The following is a 21,861-nucleotide window of genomic DNA, read 5'->3' on the forward strand; positions in this document are numbered from 1 at the left end:
TGGTGTTTGGGGGCCCTTTGTAATATTTCACCTTCCGAGGCAACTTAGGTTGATTTATATATAGAAAAGTAGAACTTTTTTAACTAAAAAAAAACCTGTGTGAAAGGTACTGTGCAGGTATAGGTTCTTTGTCATATTTGTGCCACGCCTCAAGCCTGGGCATGTTATTACAAGTGAAATATTGCAAATGGCCATAAAGAACCACACAATTAAATTTTATAGAAGATATGTGATGTGACATGAAGATCTCTATGAGAGCGATAAAATGATGTGACCTATTTCCTGACACGTTTGACACGCTGAAATATTGGCATGTGAAAACTGTTGTTGAACAGAGAAGTAGGACTTTTACTATGAAAAACCAACTGCTGTGAAAGATATTCCATAACAATAGGTTCTCAATAACATATGGTGTGTTTCTACATTTTTGTGTTAGCGTGTTATTACAAGTAAAATATTACATATGGTCCCAAACACTAAATTAAGTTGTATTTCCAAAAAATATGGGCTGTTATACAAAGACCTCCAAAATAGGGTTAGAATGGTGTGATTTATTGAGCAACAAGTGCGCCACAGCCTGAAATATTGGCATTGGAAAATTATGTCAGTGGTTGTATAGAGAAATAGGACTTTTACTTTAAAAAAACAACTGCTGTGAAAGGTAGTCCATAGCAATAGTTTCTTTATAACATTTGCAGTGTGTTTCTACTGCTTTGCGTTAGCATGTTATTACAAGTGAAATATTTCAAGTGGTCCCTAAACACCAAATGAAGTCTTATTTCAAAACAATATGGGCTGTGATACGAAGAGCTCCAGAAGAGGGTTAGAATGGTGTGATTTATTTGGCCACAAGTGCACCACAGCCTGCAATATTGGCATGGGAAAATTATGTCAATTGTTGTATAGAGATGTCGGACTTTTATTTTGAAAAACCAACTGCTGTGAAAGGTAGTCCATAGCAATAGATTCTTTATAACGTTTGCGGCGTGTTTCTACTGTTTTGCATTAGCGTGTTATTACAAGTGAGATATTGCTGCTTCCAAACACCAAATTAAGTCTTCTTTTAACAAAATGTGGGCTGTGACATGAATAGCTCAGTAAACGAGATTGGAGCCTAGAATCTCATGCGCCACACATGACTAACAACGTACGTTTGTAACAGTAAAATCAACTCAGCCGAATGTCTGCTGAATATCCAATCTGAATCTAATTTTACCGCACTGGGAATTTGGCTGAAGAGGATTCTGATTGGCCAGTGTAGATTGAGAGAGCGAAACAGAGACAATCCTGTTGTGATGATTGACAGAGTTTCCTCACAGGCGGGATGATTTTGAATGGCCCTTAGTCTCAGGCCTACCTCTAAGTATTCTGCATGAATAAATTAACACAGTAGGCCCTACAGTTATCTGACAAGTGAAAGTGCAAAGTCCAGCCTAAACATGTGACAAAGGCTAGAGCAGACCGGACAGACCAGCTGCAGTCTGCCTGACGTGACTCGCGGGATAATTTTGTTTGCAATAAATACATTATAATGTTCATTCTTACTCATTAAAATGAGCATGATGACTGACGAAATAAATTGCTATGATGTAGGCTACACAGTAAATCGGCCAGTGTTAATTTTACTCTACGGGTGTTAATTTTAACACTATTCCAGAGTTTATATAATCCTCACTCATCAGTGTTAAAATAACACTTGCCATAGTGTTGCCATATTAACACTAGCCTAGTGTTTTATAATTAACTCTATCAGAGTTAAAATTAACTCTATTGGAGTGTATCATTAACTCCATCAGTGATTCATAATTAACTCTTATCAGAGTTTCAAAATTAACTCTATTGGAGTAATTAATTAATTAATTCGTTTCAAATATATTTATCAAAATAAACATATTAAACAAACCACAGCAAATTAATTACTTTTCTTTTTTTTATTAACATTTGCCATGATATGGCTCAAATCAATGCGCAGAGGTACAATATATATGTCAAAGTTTGGTCCATAAGCATTTTGTTGAGCAAAGGCCTTATACTCATACAAATCATTGACTAACAATAAAACAGTGTTCCTCACAATCCATAACCACATATGCATGAAAATGCTCTGCAACACTGAGTAAACATTTCATAAACAAGAAATAAAACAATATAATCAAGAGATTTTTTACAATTTGACAAACTTGTGTTTTGCTTCAAACCTATTACTAGAGATGTGCAATAATGGGCCAATTTTCCATAAGCAAGACAGATAATGCACCATGAAGTGATGTTACATGTGGGTATACCCAAAGTCCTTTTAGGCAAGTCCCTCCACTCAGCAGCCATATTGCAACACATTTTGGGCACTTATCGGGCATCTATTTCGGCAGGCTTCACAACACCAATCTTGCTCTAGCGGCAAGATCACAACACATGATTGGCACAATCAATGTCTTCACAACACACCACATGATTGGCTCAATGTATTCACATGTCCACGTTTTGTCACGGAGGGGGGTGTGATATATGTAAACAACACCATACGTTACAAACTAACCCCATGCATTTCTATGGAGGATTTTTTGAGTGCTGTCTCCTCATTAGAAAGTCTACCTCCTTAAAAAGCTCATGGTGTTCATGTATTCCAAGGCTCCCGAGCTGTTCTTGACCAAACGCTGCGACACTCGTTGCTTTAGGCGCCATGCCAGATAGCCTGTCCCTCTTCCAGCATCGTAGAAGTGTTCCTGCAAAATAATGTGGGCAAGAACTATGATTATCCAGATCAATAGTTGAACATTATTATTATATATAACCTTAAATGGAAATGAGTAAAATCTTACATAGCCATTGGTGGAGTAAGGATCCCTGAGATTAGGAAACAGTCACAATGCCGAGTGCATATCTTTTTCTTTGACTACGTACTGGTATCCTTCTAAAAACAATAGGAAAATTATATTAGATATATTCAGACAACATTACAAGCTATAAAATGGAAGAGTGATTAAACATGGATTATGGATAAAATATAGACTTAACGCTTCTTGCCACTAAAATATGCTTAAGTAATATTACATTACATTAGATTTGGCTCACATTTTTAACCAAAGCGACTAACATGGTAGCAGTTTAAGTTTTAAAGCAATTCTCTCAACAATTTAAAAACAGTAGAGTACAGTAAGAATAAGTGCATCAGTGAGTGCTGTTTTTAAACAGTTGAGTGTCAGTTCAAGACAGGTGGTAAGTACTAGGATCAGCAAGACTTGTTGTAAGTAGTGCTATGAGAGGAGATGTTCTCTAAAGAGCTGTGTCTTCAGGAGTTTTTTGAAAATGAAGCCACTGTGTAGTTGGTAATAGATATTCCTACAGCTAAGGTTCTGCCTTATAGCATTTATCAACCCCACAATCACCAGTTCAATGTTGTTTTTACATAGCAATTCTATTACCAAATACCTGGATTAAAAGACATCAATTTAGGGTTTTCTTGTCACTCTGCAGGCAGGTTGTGTGAGGCTATATGTGCACAATAATGATTTTTCATTTTATTACATTATTCACCCTATTACATGCACTCTATTTTTCTCACTCAAACAGTCAATTGTGATGTTATGTTACACTGTTCTCTCACTTTGAATGAATGGAACGATAACATTGGATCAATGTAAAAATGGCACTACCTAAGTCTGAGTAGGGATGTCCTGAGATAACCCCACCCATGGAATCCCTCTCGTTCAGTCAGAAAATAGTTCATAGTTTGACTGGACCTAACTGTTGTATACAATTAGATTAATTTATTCAAAACAAAACATACCCATGGACCAGGATATTCAGAAGATGCCTTCTTGTACAGTGTGTCAAGGTGCTCTACTATACTCCTCCATTATTTCCTCTCCCATTTAACTCTTCTCCAGAACCTCCTGGACCATCTATGCGTAAAAAAAGAAACAATAACAGTGATACACTTGTAAAGAGAAAACTTACATGCACCCTCTAAAAAGTGTAACTCCAGAGTACAAACAAGAAAGCTAAGGGGGCAGCTAGAACGTCAAAAAACAAACGCTATTTAATACCACTGTTAGTGCTCAAAATATAATTACACTTCTGTGGTTGTGTGATGAGGGTCTCTACAGACAAACAGAAGTATTGTAAACTTGTAAAGTGTACAGAGAGGTTATAACAAGACCTGTATCTGAAGGAAGCAAATTGCTTGGCTTCGTGTTCCAGTAGCATGAAATCAGTGGGATTTTGATCTTGCAGCACTAGATCTGCAAGCAGATCTGACTGAATCTAATAAACATACTTTACGTTCAGCCAGATCAGTGCAGAGCTGCAAGATTGAATGTGCCCACTGATGAGACACTACCGGAACACAAAGCTAGGCTTCTGCATTTTGGAGACGAGACAGACAAGGATTTCTCCTAGTGATATTTTAATTTTAAATGCTCACCTGTTTGGCCTTTTTCTGCTGAATCTCCTATGGCAGAGGTGTTCTCTTCTTTTGCACCAGTGGATTGATGTGCCTTGTTTGAAGAACAAGAAAAAAAAATTGGAATCTTAAAGGGCTGCTTTAAGAAATTCGGTCTCCGATTTTATTTCACTTAATTCACAAAAGACAAAATCTTTTTTTTTTTTAACCTTACCCACTTTATTTGGCGTGAACAACACGTTTCACAATTTTCTTCATCAGGTTTGAACGTGAACCTAAAGCCTTCACGCCAAATAAAGTCAACAAAATATACCCTTCAGTGTGCGATTTATACTAGTTTTTGACTTTTTAATAGTTATACTGCACACCATCAGCACCTGCAAAAGGGCTGTGCACAGGGATTTTGAACCTTGATTGATTTCAAATGTATTTCTTAAAAAGGATCATAAGGATCTGCATTAACTCCAGCCAGGATACAAAGTGTGCATGTGAAATCATTAAGAAACATGCCTATGGTCAAGCTGATTCATAGTCTAAACAAGCTAGAAAAAAGGGAAAAAAAAGCGTTGCAATATGGCCGCCGAGTGGAGGCACTTGCCTAAAAGGACTTTGGCTAAACTCACATAAAACCTCACCTTCTCGAATTAAACTTTGAAAAGAAAAACCAGGCTGCAGTTTGAGGTACTTTTTTCTCCATGGTACTGGACATTGATGAGCATTTTGCTGACCCTGTTAAAACAAAGAAAATGATTACATCAATACAAGAACAACAATGATTTGACTATCAGCAGTATATCAACTAACCAGCAAAGGACTTCTAAACTTTATTCTGACATTATTTACCACAGGTTACCAAATGTTTCAACCGCAAGTGTTTTTGTCTTAAAATATGTTTATATAATCCCTACTTTTTAAGCAACAGTAAGTTGTATTTAAGTAATAACTTAAACTCAAAACTCAACAGTAAGAAAGTATTTAAGTAATAACTTAAATAATTTTATTAGGCAGTAAACTCGTCTACATATTACCATATCCATAAAAAAACTGCTCATAATTTCAGAGAATTAACATTTCTTACTCTGCTCAGCTGTAACGTTATGCCTGATGGACTGAATATCTTTATGCACGTGCTTGCAAGCTAGTATTGAACCACAATTTCTACAAATATCTAAAATTAGTATAAGCTAGCTAACTTCTATACTCTTTGGCTTACCTGCACCCTTTATAAGTTAGGAAACAAAGAAATTGATCTAACCCAAATAAAGCCAACAGACTCTAACAGAAACGAATACCAGTGCCATACAGAGAATGGAGACTGCACCAAACCAACCAGGCTAACGGTTACCTTACACCTCTGTTTGGTAAAATGCCTAACAGTTAAACGAATGCCCTCGTGGTCTCAGCTAATGTTAGCTAGCAGCAATTTTTTTTATAAGCAAGCAATAGTGTTCAGTTCAACCAAACGTCAATGAGTCGACAGACTGTTATAATTAGTCAGTCAACAGATTCATTTGTGCCAGGTGAGCATTTGGCAGCACACTAACGTTAGATCGCTATGAACAGTGGAGTTCTGGCTGTAACTAGTTCTAATGTTAATCAGCTAGGCTACGTTAGCATGTTAGAGCTATTCCCTCAGTGGGTATTCAAATTCCAACCGCCTTTTCGAATTTCAGAAAGGACTTTAAGACGTTGTTGACTCCAATATTACATTAATGTCAGTTTACAGTTTAAGTATTACAAATTAACATAAACTTAACCATTTCAATTTGATAAGGTTATAACCCACCGAAGTTATGTTAGCTTGCTGGATGTTTTACCAATAATTTTCTGAGCTAGCTAGCGACCTTGCTACTAGCTAGCGACCAAGCTAACGTCACCAATATTTCATAGTAGGTAAAACACGTTGGTATGAAAACATATACCTGTGATGTGACATTACTTAATTGTGTATTTGTCGTAGTTTTCATGCTAGCTTACAGAAGTAGAGGGAACAAATGAATTTACCTTTTACTATCCCACGCTGTACTTCAATGGCGTCCATCTTCTTTTCAAAAATCTCAACTGAAGGACCGGAAGTGTAAATGACTCCACCCCAGAGTTCGTACATTCACACCCACTTAAAACACTTTGTTGTGAGTTTTAATTACACCGTGGGTGTACATGTTTGTTCAAACAACTCCCGAAGTTACACTAATTTACGGAAGCTTATTGCTGCCACACTAAAAGAAATAAAAAGGTTCAGTATTATGTAATTACGTGAAAAGTTTCTTGTTATAACAATATCTTTTTCATGTTTTAACAAGATATGTATCACGTTATTACATGAAATTATCACGTTATTTCATGATAATGATATTTTCACGTTATAACATGAAAATATCATGTTATTTCAAGATAGGATTTTTTCACGTTTTTACAAGATATTTATCACGTTTTTACATGAAATTATCACGTTATTTCAAAATAACAAAACTAAACGAAACAAGGCCACGAGAGCTCATGGCTGGCATAAATGATAACTAGTCGTGTCTATGAACTTGCACCCTGACTGCTATTACAGTGCTGCTTGATGAGTGTTTGTTTTTGTGCATGTGTGTATGAGTGTGTAGGCTGTGTGTGTGGTCAATTCCCAGCTGACTGAGGAGCAGCGAAGAGGGATGTGTGTGTATCGGCAGAGAGCTGCCGAAAAGGAGGCCGATAGAGAGGTTCTGTGCAGGATAGCCTGCTCACACCATAGACTGTATGGCTCACACAGCCTCATAGTTCTGCTTTATCTTCTTATCAACACAATAAATAAAACTTTCGCTAACTTGACGCAAGAGGGAGAAAGGGCTTTGATAAATATGCAAATCTTCACGCAATGTGGGTAAATGTATAGACCGCTCTGGCTCGGTAGCCTGCATGTCAGGTCATCGCTGTCATTTCTAAGGCTGTGGGGAAGGGTGAAAATATCAGTATCATATCAGTATCATGAAATAACGTGATAATTTCATGTAATAACGTGATAAATATCTTGTTAAAACGTAAAAATATCATATCTTGAAATAACATGATATTTTCATGTTATAACGTGAAAATATCAGTATCATGAAATAACATGATAATTTCATGTAATAACGTGATAAATATCTTGTTAAAACATGAAAAAGATATTGTTATAACAAGAAACTTTTCACGTAATTACATAATACTGAGACTTTTTATTTCTTTTAGTGTGGCAGCAATAAGCTTCCGTACTAATTAACACTAATGAACACTGAAAAATATGTCTCTGAAAAATTAACACTTAATAACACTGTCAATTTTACTGTGTAGTTTACAGTTTTTTTTCTGAATGCTTAAACACTAACCGTGATTCTTACAGCACAATTTATTAATTTGTATAGCAAAACCACTCACTGAGTTTGCAAAACTAAAAGCACAAACACTGCTTTGCACTCAGTTTGCAATTTTGTAACACACACTTTGTACAACTGTAGGTACAATCCACTGCACAGCACTTTTTTTGCGGAACTGTAAACACAACTCACTGCTTTACACTCAATTTCCAAATGATCAACACACTCCTAGCAAATCATGTATGGCTATTATTTACACTTTTTTGCCAACTCTGGCACACTTTCTCATGTGAAAACTGTTTTTAGATAATTAGTTCACTTTGCAATCAGCCTAAGCAGTATAAATAAGACACAGGTGATGTACAATGGGTACAATGGAGGGAGCAGGAAGAGTGAGAAGAGTAAGAATTAGAGGAGGCCAAAGAATAGGATGGTATGAATATAAAACACATCTGGCTTTTGCTTTCTCTGTGCACAAGGTAGGCTATGTCAGTTTGAGGTCATACTTTTGTTATAGTTGCACTTGAAATGGACTGCAACCAGAACAGTTATATCTCAAAGAAATAGAGGGTAGAGAACCCCAGGGATTGTGTGTGCATTGCAATTTTTCTTAAGATTTTCACAAGTTTTGCCAGGTTTAGCCTCAGTTATGAATTAAAATGTGTTTAATGCAATAAATATAAACTGTAGATATGCAACCTGGTCATTAAAATGATTACAAATGGGATTTTTCCCCAGTTTTTGTTTTCTTTTTCTCCCCCCGCCCCTTTGGCGGCCCTCAGTTAATGTTGGGTTCCAGAATTGGCCCTCACCAATCAAAACTTTGAGAACCCCTGGTGTAGACTGTCAATATGATGCAATTTGATTTAATTTCATGTTTTTTTTTAATTTTCATACTTGATCGTACAGACAAGTGCAAAGTCTCGTTGGAAAGCCCCACTTCCGCTATAAAGGTTTCATCTCGCTGCGATGAACAGTTGCGGAGCAATGTAATAGAGAAGAAAGGGTGTGTTTTTTGACGTACTTTGCGTCAATCAGGTTTTAATATTTCTTAAACTTACCGGTAACTTAAACAATTTCCTTGGAATTACTTGATCAAATTGAGTAACCACGGCATAAATCAATTTTGTAAACCGAAAGAGAAATGCTAGACTAATTCTAGACATTTCATAGAATGTGTAACCGATGTACACAATACAATCAAGTAAATCCAGTGGTTATTTTTTTCAGTGCGCACACACACACACACACACACACACACACACACACACACACACACAATGCAGCTGTAATATAGCACCACTCCTTCCCCACTCAAAGTAGAAAAACCAGTTGTCACTTGGCTTGCTGAGGTTGATTCAAGTAAACACTTCCTTGTACCCAGATCTTTGAAATGCTTGGCATTTTGTTTTATTTTTCTCTGGTAGTTTTCTGACATATGCTTAATATTGCCTTAATATTGCCTATTACTTACAGACATCCATCATTGTATCACATGTGTCATAACAATTTAGATTAGCACAGTGCAGTCAGCATTTGGATCAATTATCAGCATGTTATCATCAATCATAAGCACAATTCTGTTTGTAACCTGCCATTCCCTCTATTACATGTTAGAAAAATAATTTAGCCATTTCCCTCTTGAACTAAAACATTCATCGATCCAACAAAGGTTTATTTGTTTCCATAGATAAAGTCAAAACCCATCTCTGTTGTCAGCATGCTCTTTACATGTTAGGTAAAGTCAGAAGAAAAATCAACACCAAATGAAAGTAAACAAAATAAATCAGTGTTAAGAAAAACATCTCAACAGTTCAGGCTGAACCCAAGATCGACTTTGTAAAGCACAAAACAACACTTTCTTTTCACATCAGATGATGGCCATAGCTTTAAATTAGAATTTCACTCCACCCAGAGAGCTAACGAGAGTTTTCAGCCAATGAAATTTGTGAACTATCAGTGCAGACACACACACACACACCACACATAGTCAGACATGCAGACAGACACAAGAGGTTAAACACTTCAGACAATTCCTGACATGCTAGGACACATCTCAGATTTATTCTGGTTGTTCTTGGATGTCCGTGTGAGCCCCTATGTGTCAGGAGGCTTCTTCAGGGAAGAGGTCAACCCAGCGGACCCTGCTGTGGATAGGACTTTGCCTGCTCACCTCTCTGCCTCTCTGCTTTGGTTGCGGTGAGTTTGCACATACTGTAATACTACTAACAACAGCAGAACAGTCTTGGCCAAATACAAAGGGAAAGATTAATTAATGCATATGTTCTGATGCCGAAAGGATAAGGAAGTTAAATTTGTAGAAAAAATAATTACAATTACTACACGTTATGTATACAAAAAACAAAAACTGTTATCATACAGTTTTGCCAAATTGCTTTATTGCGATGCCAAAAGAAATAATTCAGCTAAATTTGTGTAAGAGACTTTGTTGTATTTGGGTGTAGGAGAACTTTGGAACGTTCTTTGTTCTTTGGAATTCAGTTTTTGGCTCAACAGGTTTGTGCACGTCATGTGATGAATGCACATATTTGCATGCAGCTGACCTGTGATATCTACAAGAGGAACTTCCTCAACTTCTTCATCAGGCTTTGTGCTTTAACTATGCAGCCCTTTGAATCAGTGTTGGTGCTAGTGCTGTGTTGTGTTTTATCTATGTGTTTTTGTCTACTGTGCTGTGTTTTGAATTCAGGTGAGCACTGAACGGGTTTGTCAGTGCTGATGTGGCACACGTACAGTACATTAAATGATTTGCCCTCAACTCCCCACTCTCCCTCAGTCCGCCTTGCTTTGCTTTCTTTCAATCAGTGATGAAGTGTGCTGCTCAGTTAATAGTTATTCTTGATATTATTTGATAATACATGTTATATGTAGGCCTAATTGCTCAATGCTTACTCAAATCTTACTGTCAATTGTTATTTAGTTTTATTAACCAATTGTATTTTTAAAAATGTACTTGCTTCCCTCTTCTGTTGCAAACCATCTATCAGTTTGTATCAATATTACCCTTTCCGTAACCATTTAGTTTTTAATGATAAAACATCAATGTGTACATGTAATTGATGTTTCCGGCAGCTCACTTAGCTATTTTTCTTCATCCTCAAACTCAGGGGCGATTCTAGATCTAGAGCTTTGCTGGGGCACAGGCCCCAACTCCCAATACATAAAAAAAAAAATGTGCGCACAATATGAAATAAATGGCCAGCCTACGGGTAGGCTACAAGCTTCAAAATCATTATTGTCACTGTCATACTGTAGGACCAGCACTCTCTCCCTCAATTGTTGTAGCAGCCACTATTCAGCAACATTCAAACACATAGGCATAAGTAGGCCTATACTCACTGCATGAATTTAATAGGCTTTCCTACTAACACAAGGGAAGCTTATTTTTAGTCAAAATTGAGATATACTTCCCTCCCAGGCAAGTGTCCTATAGGCTACTCTGATTCTGTGTAGATTATTATAGGCTACATTTGCAAATGCAGCAAACTTATTTAAGTTTGCCATTAAACCATAGATCAAATCACAGCACTGGCTACCAACATAAATGTTAATGTTACCGTTAATGAATGCAATTATCATACCTCCCTCATCCTCCTCATCTCTCCTCACTGTTCCTCTCCCTCTGTTCAGGAAGAATTTTCTGATGTCCATCTCTGAATAGTTTATCAGAAGGCTATGTTTAGTTTTACAGTAGGACAGCTTCACAAACAGTATGGCTACTTTTACAGGACTCTCTACAGTAAGTAAATCATTATTAATTCTCCGCATGTGTGCATGCAGCCTACACATGGTCTGAGTGTGTGTGTGAGGGAGAGAGCACAAGCTGGTAAACTGTTGCTAAATTTAGGCTACAATGACGCTAAGCATTGAAAATCAGATGCTAATTATGTGGGCAACATTCTCTAACAGCGATCAACTTGTCATTTTTTCTGTCAAACAAGTTGTGAATTTGTTGTAACATTAAAACAGGGGACGACTTACTCTGCGCTCAAAGTGATGTGATGAGCTCCAGGGGACGACTTACTCTGCGCTCAAAGTGATGTGATGAGCTCCAGGGGACGACTTACTCTGCACTCAAAGTGATGTGATGAGCTCCAGCGGTTTCCACTGTACAACGAAACACTCGGAAGAATCAACGATTTTCATTGGTTGTTGCGTTCAATCTTACCCAGCTGTATGGTGCATTCAGGGCACTTCGGAATGACAAGGACCGCCCCCGTGGCTACTTTGTTTTTCCGACAGCAAGTGTTCATGTGCTTTGCCGTCGGAATGTGTGACAAACATGGATGCCACAACAAAGGTTAAAACATACACTCACTAATCCTAAACAAACAACTGTATTTGCTTAAAATATAGTGTAAGACGCTTGTGAAAGAAAGATATGCAGCTTTCAAGTGACAAAAACGGCAAATTCCCAAGTTCACATTAAAACTGTTGGACATGAAAGGCCACATGGACTACAAACGAACTACAACGTGACGACAAAAGTGATGACGAGCCCCTAACGGGCCCCTTGGGGCAGCCGTGGCCTACTGGTTAGCACTCCCCGACCAGTGGGAACGGCTGAAGTGCCCTTGAGCAAGGCACCTAACCCCTCACTGCTCCCCGAGCGCCGCTGTTATAGCAGGCAGCTCACTGCGCCGGGATTAGTGTGTGCTTCACCTCACTGTGTGTTCACTGTGTGTTGAGTGTGTTTCACTAATTCACGGATTGGGATAAATACAGAGACCAAATTTCCCTCACGGGATCAAAAGAGTATACTTACTTACTTACTTACTTAACTGGGCAACTCTGTTAGCAAAATCTAGCCCCAGTTTCCGACCTCTGACTCACACATTACGTGACGTGAATGACGCGGAATGATGATGTTTTCACTGGGAAAAAGGTTTTTCCGAAGCCCATGAACGCTAGGACAGAGGTGCAGGGGCGGACTGGGACCAAAAATCGGCCCTGTCATATTTGGCCCAAGCGGCCCTCAAATCGGTCGGGCAACCTAATTAAACACACAATCTTTGCATTACCCTTAAATATGCATATATTTTCAACTGTCATGAAGCACTGAATGTGATGTAGGCCTCACTGGCTATCACCATGGCTATCACTCTGACCAATCAGAGGTAGCCATAGAGCACATGATCTCCAATGATATTCAAGTAGGCTATACAAGCAATTATTAAAGAAGAGTTTCTGCTTGAATTCAAAGTATCATTTCAAATTATTCAATAGGCTACATTTAAACTTGCTCAATTGGCAGCAGCACCAAACAATTACTGATGCCTATGTGTAAATAGTAGGGCTGTCAAAATAACTGATTAATTTCGATTAATTAATTTGAGAAAAAATAACTGATTAAAAAAATTAGTGCAGATTAATCGATTCCGTATGACCTTTGACCCCGAGCCGTTCTAGTCAGTAAAAATTAGACTGTAAAATAAAGGAGAGAGAAGAAAACGTGCTGCCTGGATCATTGATTGGAACATTTACTTTTAAAAAATGGCCTGATGGTGTTGATAAAAAATAAAGTGTTGAAAATAAAGTCCTCTGCAATGTCTGCAGCAAGGAATTTGCATATCACCGGAGTTCATCAACTCTATAGTCGCACATCAATGCGAAGAAATAAGTGTTGACATTGAGGGGAGTGTTAATTAATTTTCATTGTGTCCCCTAGGTTATATCTGTGGCCTGAACTGCCTTGTATGTGAAAAAAAAAACTTCTTCCCGAAGCACATTTGAATTTATTTCCTCAGCATATTAGGTCATATCATATATCATAGATTATTATGGCAATTATTTGAACAGTGAAAATAATAATAAAAGAGTTTTTGAACTTTAATGTCACTAATGCTGATTATTCCATGATTCATTTTAATTTAAATATTTAAAATACCTTCACAGCAAAAATTATATATGCGATTAATTTAGATTAATTAATCAATCACAGAGTATGTAATTAATTAGATTAATTTTTTTAATCGATTGACAGCCCTAGTAAATAGCTAAATTACCTTGTCGTAGACATTAATGTAATTTATACCAGCTATCAGGACAACTGAAACAACACAAAATAAACAGGGCTGTTGCTGGAAATATTTTATTCCTGTAGGCTATAGCCTACTACCTACCTACATTGCTGGTACATTTTGGAACAGTATAGCTACATGAACTAATGTCTTCCAGTAGCCTATAGGTTATATATAGCTTAGTTGGCTTGTGCATGAATAAGACTTGACGTTTTGCCTACATTTCCGTCAGTCAACAGTCTTTTAGCCCATCTTTACCATGATAACCCTTCCAAGATAGAACCTTTTCGACAGTCTACTTTGAGAGACCAACCACCACTCATGCCATCGATGTTGAATTTTGGGTGTCTGACGGAAACTGATCAATCTGACCAACAATTAATGTCCATTTGATACTCTTTTGCTGTCCGGGTTTGCAAATCATTAATTTAGAAAATTCATTAGCCTACCATATAATTACATTATCGCAATTAATATCTCATAATAATCATCATCGTCAGCATGGCATGTCACACATACCTGCTCCACCACTGAGTTCTTATCATGTAGCCTCAACTAGGCTCTCTCCACCACCTGCTCACTGTCCCTCTGCTCTGTATGCTTGCTTACATTCTCATTCAAACTCAACGAACTTCAACATGTTGCTGACATATGCTAGCCTACTTGCAATATTGTATTTTTGAAGATTCTACATTGATGTTACTTTTGCAAAATTGTCACTACCGGCACCCGCCGCAATTTCGTGTAGGCAACTTCGATTAACTTTTGATGCGCTCACAGAATTCTGGCTCTGAGCCAAAATGGGAGGGGTGGGGCCTGACATGAGCTGTTATTGGATTAGTCGAGTGTCAATATGGAAATGTAACCAATGGGCCGCTGATTGTCCTTCCTTTGGGCCGATCATTGGCCAAAATGATGAAATTATATATATATATATAGCCTATTCTATCGGCCCAAAAGATGCGTCGGCCCACCGGGAAAATGCCCGGTATGCCAGATGGCCAGTCCGCCCATGCAGAGGTGCTATTTCCTGATTGGCTTTTATGGCCCCTTTCTTTTTTTCGTTGTTTATTTTTATTGGCTGGTAAGTGACAGGCTCGAGTCATGACTAAAGTAGGCACGGAGATGCACTCATGAATGCCGTTTCCAGCGGGAGCAGCACTAGAATTTTACTGGGGCACTAGAGACTTTTACTAAGGCACGTGCCCCAGTGAATAAGGTCTAGTGACGCCCCTGCTCAAACTGATGTTTAAATATTAAGATTGGAGGACCAAGTGAATGTAAAATGACTTAAAACTTAAAACTTTCATATTTCACATTTGCAGAGAGACTTTTGACAGTATCTAGAGTACATCTACTGTCAGTGTTCAGCTCATTGTCACCTACAGACAGTTCCCTTTCAATTCAGGAAACAACTACTGGTATTGATAGACAGATACAATAGCGCCTGCAGGAATGAATGCTATGGTACGCACACCCATCGTTCATGCATTGGTCACCTAAAAAGTAGTACAACATCCACATGCAATATCTTTACAACAACAATGCCTAATAATGACCTACTGTATTCATTTGGACAATTTTATACAGCCCTATAAAGTTACCTTTAGTTTTGTTCTAGTTTACAGCTGTGTATGGTTTAGCATGTGCACTTTAACATCAGTAAGCATTATAATCAGCTGTAATGCTAACATTTTGACAAGCACACCAATTTTGCCTACCGTGTTCTTGGCCATCTGAAATAACTCCTCTAGCTTTGCTGCCTCCATCCTTTCATTGTTTACAAAAAACGTTTTATATCCATGATGGCCTTGAAGTCTTGAGTTAGTGAATTAGCTTAATATTGTGTGTTGATAACCAGCAAGATAGTAAAAGAAAGCAACAAGTACTTTACAGAACATTGTAAATAGCCTACTGTCATGCAGTTATTGGGATACTGTGCAGAGTAGGGAAGTTATGGTAGGCCAAATTCTCTCTCGTTGAGTTGCCTGATGGTATGCACAGTGCGTACGGCTGTACACTATGGAGTGACAGCATCCATAAATACCCCTAAAACAGCTCCAGCAGACTGATTCCAGTCGAGCAACAGGCACAGGTGGTCTCCTGAGCTTATCTGTAGGTCCTGCTCTGTCCCCTGCAGAAGTGCAGTCCCTGGAGTTCCAGTACACAGTTCTACGTGATTCTCACAGGCAGCTGCAGTTTCACCAGACGACTTTGTTAGACGGAGACGTCCTCTTCCACTGTGAGAGTCCCACACTGACAGACCAGCCGCGACACGACTTGGTCACACACACACACACCACTGAGGACCTTCAGCAAAAACATGAGGCCTGTAAGGGAGAGTACGTACAGCACCTGCGAAGCTTCAAGATGATAAACAAAACAGCTGGTTGGACAGGTGAGAGCAATTGGGACTAACTAGGAATCAATAATAATCAATTGTCTGTTTTACAAACATCTGATATATTCACTTAAATGACCAAATACAAACAGAAATTCTCCAAAGACGTCGGGGTTGCAAGGTGAATGGCTCAGAGACCTTTGTCTTTGATAAGTGGGGTGTCAACGGAGAAGATTTCTTGACCTTTGACCCCAAAACTCTGAGATGGACGCCTCACTCTGACCTTGCGGTGCCTGTAGCAGAGATGTGGAATCAGGAGAACAACAGGAATAATGTCCGCAATCACGTCTACGGAGTTTTCCTCCAGGACAAGTGTTGGGATGCCCTTAATAAAACTGCAAGAGGGAGAATGGCGCAATCCGAGTCTCACAAAGGTGGGTTAAGGGATTAAACAGATCAAGTATTTAAGGGATTAAACAGTACTACAAATAACATTGATTTGATTAGGAATGTTAATAACGAACACTGTAACAAACACTGTTCAAATGGTTGATGATTTCTGACAGGGCTGGAGGTGTACATGTTTGCCAAACCCAGGCAAGGAATCACAGGAATTACTGGCACGTACCTAATGTGTCATGTGACAAGCTCCGACCTATCAGGAGTCAGGATCCAGTTAACTAAAGCTGGAGTTCCTCAGGCCGGTGGGGTGAATCTGACTGGACCGCGCCCCAATGGGGACGGAACAGTTCAGATGAGGGTCCAGGTTCAACTGGAACGTAAAGATGCGGAAGAATTTCAGTGTCAAGTCCAGACTGACAAAACACACAGATGTCTCCAGTGGGGTAAAATTCATATCAAAACACAGAGCTTTGGTCAGTGGCAAGTCTGACTATCAATGTGATAGAGAGTGTTTTTTCTCCCTCTATTTGCATAGTTCTTTTTTGTTGTACCCAAAGGTGACACTAAAAACAGCTGGGGGAAGGATGTCACAAACCCCTCGAGCAAACAAGTGGCCAATCAGAGATTTCAAACAAACGAGGGAACAACATGTCACAATGCAAAAGCACCGTTTTCCCTTGATTCCCACATCTCTCCTTTGGCTGGAGTTTTCAGAAATAATTGTGTAAATGCCAAACCGCATGGAAATATCACTGTAAAATATTACCTGAAAAATACAGCCAAATTCTGACAGTACGGTACCGTAATTTCGAAATTCAGTAAACAACTGTAAATCTTTATAATTTTTACGGCAATGTACCATTATTCTTATGATTCATTATTATGGTGATCATACTTATTTTCTTTACCCATTTAATTTCTTCAGAATTTTTACAATACTCACAATAGAAGACTACAAACTGATTGCGCATGTGTGAAATCACCACACTCATGACTTTCAAAATCTGTAGAATTTATATTCACAATCACATCAATGCAAACTATGGTTATGTACATTTGTTCCCTCCTTCAGCACAAACAACACTTTAACCCTTTGCAGACTGCACGTCATCAGCACTGGGGCGCTGAAATTAGAGCATGTGGTCTGCAAAGGGCTAAGCTCTATGCACAGGATTAAGGTGTTGTCGATGGTCATCTACTTGATGGTTTGTGGCACCAATAAACAATTACATGATAAACATGACAACAACCATATAGCCTTTAGGGTCACTGTCATTTAGTTGTATTTTTATTTCAAGATTAATTTTCAGTAAGGCTTTATATGTGATATCTTTAAGAATATGTTGACTGGGGCTGTTGCATACTGGGATCTGGCATTTCACTGTGATTTACTGTGAAATAGTACCGGTAAATTACTATGATATTACTGTGAAAGCAATGCAATTAGTAGCCAGCAATTTGCTGTGAATTTACAGTTAATTTTTTTACAGTGCTGTTATTCTACAGCTACCGTAATCTACAACAGTTTATAACTGTAACAAATGTTACGGTAGTGTACTGTACAGAATATAAATGTAACAGTATGATATTGTCACATTTTTACAGCTATAAACTGTTGTTGTAGATTGACAGTACCATGCTGGCAACTGTAGCTGTCAGTAGTTTACTGTAAATTAAGAGGGAAATATTTTACAGTGTGGCTCACTTTATTTTTCTCCTGCAATATTACAATTATATACAAAGTTATAATGAAATGTGGATGGAAGTCTGTTTTGTGAAGATGTATATGATATTACTACTTTAGTTGTTGGTGTATTGTACTCTTTAACTGATTATGTTACGTATGGAATAAATGTCAATATGAACACTATGCATATGGAAGGTATAGAACACATGTCTATATAACACTGGAAGTGTTTACAATGCTTAGATGATCACTATGGTTGCAACTGCTTTCAGAAAATATAGAAATGTGGAAAAACTCAACAATGGTGTGATCATTTTTTCCTATAACTAGCTATGAATCTGTGTTTTGGATTCTTTAATTTTTACATCACATCTCAGATGTTAAGTTTACTGTAGAACTGCCTGAAATGTGTCAAGTTAGAACTAGAAAACCTATAACATAAAATAAATAGAAACATATAACATCATTCGCCTTATTCACCCGGCGGCCAGAACAAGGCTAAAGGGTACACTTGCCATTACACTTCAGTCCAGCAGATGGAGGTAATGTACTCCATTTGCAAACTGTCCTCTAGTCTAGTTTGCAAAAAATGTCCTCTAGTCCAAGTCACTGGGGGAAATATCTTCTGGAATGCCGTATGATCCAGCCCTGACATGATGCCTGGTCAATATCCCCACATGTCTCCTCCATTGCCTGTAAAAGGGCTATGCGTTGATGGCGATGACGATCATAGACCTTCCAGCGCCAGGCAGACAAGAACTCTTCAATTGGTGTTTGATCTGTAAACCAGTTGCAGACCAAAGCAGCCGTATGGAAACATTGTCCCATATGATGACGTATCTGGTCTGCTCTGGTCTCTGAACATTAGTGAGCATGTCATGTAAGGTGTCCATGAATGTAATGTGTGTAGTGTTATATACGCCTAGGGATGCATGATGGTGAACACCACTATTTCTTACTCTTCTTCCCCTTCCTTTCCCCCCCTCCTCGTCCTCCTCTTGCTCCTCCTTGTCCTTATCCTCTAACTTCACCTCCTTGTCCTTGTCATCCTCTCCCTCTCGCTTCTTCACCTCCGCGTCCTCTTCCTCCTACTCTTCCTCCTACTTTTTCACCTCCACATCCTCTTCTTCGGCCTCCTCTAATTCTTACTCTTCTCATTCTTCCTGCTCCCTCCATTGTAGGCCCATTGTACATTACCTGTGCCTTATTTATAGGCTGATTGCAAAGTGAACTTATTAGTCACTTCAAAAATAAAACTGACTTGACTTGACTTGACTATTATCTAAAACTGACCGATGTGTCGGTTAATTTCCGATTAATTAATTAATACATTAGAGTATGGAATAAGGAGGCAGCTGAATCTTTAAGGGGCTGTTTTGAATGAACAGACTGGGATTTGTTTCTTAACGATAGTGACAATGATTTTAACTTTTTAACAGACCTACTCACCTCCTACATTTTATTCTGTGAGGATACTGTAACACGCATCAATAAGCATCTTCCCAAACAATAAAAAATGGGTTAACAAGGACATGAAAATCTGCCTGGTCCAGAAGAAGGCCTTTCTGGAAGGAGATAAGCTCAGGGTGAGGGAACTGGAGAAGGAGATAAGCTCAGGGTGAGGGAACTGGAGAAGGAGTTTAGGAGGAAGGCCAAGCTGGCTAAGGTTGACTATAAGAACAAGGTGGAGCAGAAGTAGATTTCTGGGAATGCGAGGGAAGCATGGCATGGCTTGAACATCATGATGGGCAGAACTCCCAAGCCTGCAGGGGCTGCCTGCCCAGACCCAACTCTGGCAGAGAAATTGAACTTCTTCTTCACCCGTTTCAATGTGGGCCGCACAACACCCACCTGGGCCCCCTCAACCCCCAGCTCCAACCTCCAGCCCCTCCTTATTGATGAGCAGCTGGTGACCTCCACACTGCGCAGAGTCAACCCACACAAGGCCTCTGGCCCTGACAGGCTTAGAGGCAGGGTGCTGAAAGAATGCTCCACTCAGCTAAGTGGCGTTCTCACCAGGCTGTTACAACACAGACAAGCTGGACCCATTCCAGTTGAGGATGCAAGCCTCACACTTTTAGACACTGTCACCAAGAACCTGGGGCCTCATTTATAAAGCGTTCTTACACACAGATTTGATCTTAGACCGTGTGTACGCTCAAATCCATGCCAACGCTCAGATTTATAAAAAAACGTCTTTGACGTGGAAAAGTGCTTATCTCCACGTCAGGTTCAAACTTGACGTACGACCATTTCCTTCTGGTAATGCCGGGGTACTGCAAGTAATCTGAGGTGTAAGTGCAATGCATTTTTTTAAAATTCCAAGACCAACGATCTAATATCTTTCTTTGCCATATCATGCATGATCAATATCAGAAGATTTTTAAAGACGTTTTTGGACGCAGCTTAATGTTTCATGGTTTGGCATAAAACTGCTAATGAGAACTATAGCCCACTTAAGAAAGTGAAAAACGTTACTTTTTTCATAATATCTAAAAAAAAACACCAAGACCTACAGTATAGAATGATTGAAACATTCTTACAGGTGATCTAGTATATTAAGTGTTCTCACCAATCTAATATTGACCATAAAATGTCCAATTGCCCTCGTTTAGGAGAGGACAAGTACATTTGTGCCAGGGAGTAGTGGTAAAATAAGAGGTGGGTGAACTATGAATTCTGCAATCTCGGTGAGGTGGACTGCGCCATGCGGTAGTCCTATCGGATTTTTAAAAAAGGCTTGAATGTTATGAATGTTAAAAGTGAATAAGCTCTTTTGAGAGGTGGATAGACTCTAATAAGAGGTGGGTAGGCCTAAACTCTATTTCTGAAATTTCAGAGGTGGATAAACTGCGTTTACTTGCGTTTAGCCTCCACTACATCCTAATTCGTGCTCATAGGCCTATTTCCAGCTCCGTAACAGAAAGGTAATATTTGAATGTAAGCTATACAATGTAGGCTATAGATATTTTATATCATATATAGCCTACACAACCAAGGGACGAAACTTATCCTCTGAAAGCAGGGCATCTTCATTTAGTGTTGCGGCAGAGTTGCATAAAGAGGTGCAGAGCGCTCACCTGTTTGCTTTTTTTTGACTGGCGGTGCCCAAGATCAGATGACAATACGTGAGTTGGATTATGTAGGCTAAAATATAAAGGTAGGCCTAAAGCAAACAATAAAGGACAATGTTTAAGCCATTGGACATTATTGAAAGAAAACGATCGCAAATATATGCAGAATGAATAATGACCGGCGAACTATAGGCTACTTTTTCAGCAAAAACATAGCCTATCCTAAAAGAAACGTTAAGCCTACATGACATATCACGCTTATAATTTAGTCCTCTGTTTTGTAGGCTAAATCAGCATATTACCCTGGGTCATATTGGAAACGTACAGTAGCCTAGCCTACTGTACCATAACGTACAGGATTATGCTGTAGGCCTAGAGCTCTTTCCTTCATAGGCCTACCCAATTTTTTTTCTACAAAGTATGCCTAAACATACTAAATGTTGATTATTCACATTACTGCAAGCAAAAGGAATGAAAGCGATCAGAGGACAATCGACATGTCAGCCTAGCATAGATAATTGAATCGGATTAGACCATTAGCATCTCACCTGCTAGTATCACGTTTAAAAGTTACTA

General features: G+C 38.7%; 1 protein-coding gene and 1 long non-coding RNA gene across 6 annotated transcripts; one reads left to right on the forward strand and one right to left on the reverse strand.

The window, feature by feature from the left end:
- Positions 1–1,931: 1,931 nt before the first annotated feature.
- On the reverse strand, positions 1,932–6,520 carry LOC143100700 (uncharacterized). The gene is made up of 6 exons (XR_012981921.1): positions 6,407–6,520; positions 5,038–5,131; positions 4,424–4,496; positions 3,788–3,902; positions 2,820–2,911; positions 1,932–2,723 (listed from the first exon to the last, which is right to left on the reverse strand). It is a non-coding gene; the product is annotated as an uncharacterized LOC143100700 (long non-coding RNA).
- Positions 6,521–9,689: 3,169 nt separating this feature from the next.
- LOC143100702 (RLA class II histocompatibility antigen, DP beta chain-like) lies at positions 9,690–19,481 on the forward strand. Of its 5 annotated transcripts, XM_076264107.1 has the most exons (6): positions 9,690–9,939; positions 11,392–11,500; positions 11,731–12,061; positions 15,922–16,179; positions 16,275–16,556; positions 16,689–19,481. In XM_076264107.1, the coding sequence occupies exons 3-6, from the start codon at positions 11,938–11,940 to the stop codon at positions 17,012–17,014; spliced, it is 990 nt and encodes a 329-aa protein (XP_076120222.1). In that variant the 5' UTR covers positions 9,690–9,939; positions 11,392–11,500; positions 11,731–11,937; the 3' UTR covers positions 17,015–19,481. The 5 variants fall into 5 exon arrangements, with proteins under 5 accessions (XP_076120222.1, XP_076120227.1, XP_076120224.1 ...); XM_076264112.1 differs by lacking the exon at positions 11,731–12,061; XM_076264109.1 differs by lacking the exon at positions 11,392–11,500.
- Positions 19,482–21,861: the final 2,380 nt, after the last annotated feature.

Source organism: Alosa pseudoharengus, unplaced genomic scaffold (assembly GCF_046254945.1).
Source record: "Alosa pseudoharengus isolate Yale_2024_CS ecotype anadromous, Long Island Sound unplaced genomic scaffold, YU_APseudo_1.1 YU_APseudo_1.1_scf_3, whole genome shotgun sequence".
NCBI classification, from domain to species: domain Eukaryota; kingdom Metazoa; phylum Chordata; class Actinopteri; order Clupeiformes; family Clupeidae; genus Alosa; species Alosa pseudoharengus.

Excerpts from the sequence above, each read along its gene's own strand:
- LOC143100702 (XM_076264107.1), top strand. The coding sequence starts at position 11,938 with ATGGTGCATTCAGGGCACTTCGGAATGACAAGGACCGCCCCCGTGGCT. Across the intron at positions 12,062-15,921 it reads ACATGGATGCCACAACAAAG|AAGTGCAGTCCCTGGAGTTC; the intron begins GTTAAAACATAC and ends TGTCCCCTGCAG. Across the intron at positions 16,557-16,688 it reads GCAATCCGAGTCTCACAAAG|GGCTGGAGGTGTACATGTTT; the intron begins GTGGGTTAAGGG and ends GATTTCTGACAG.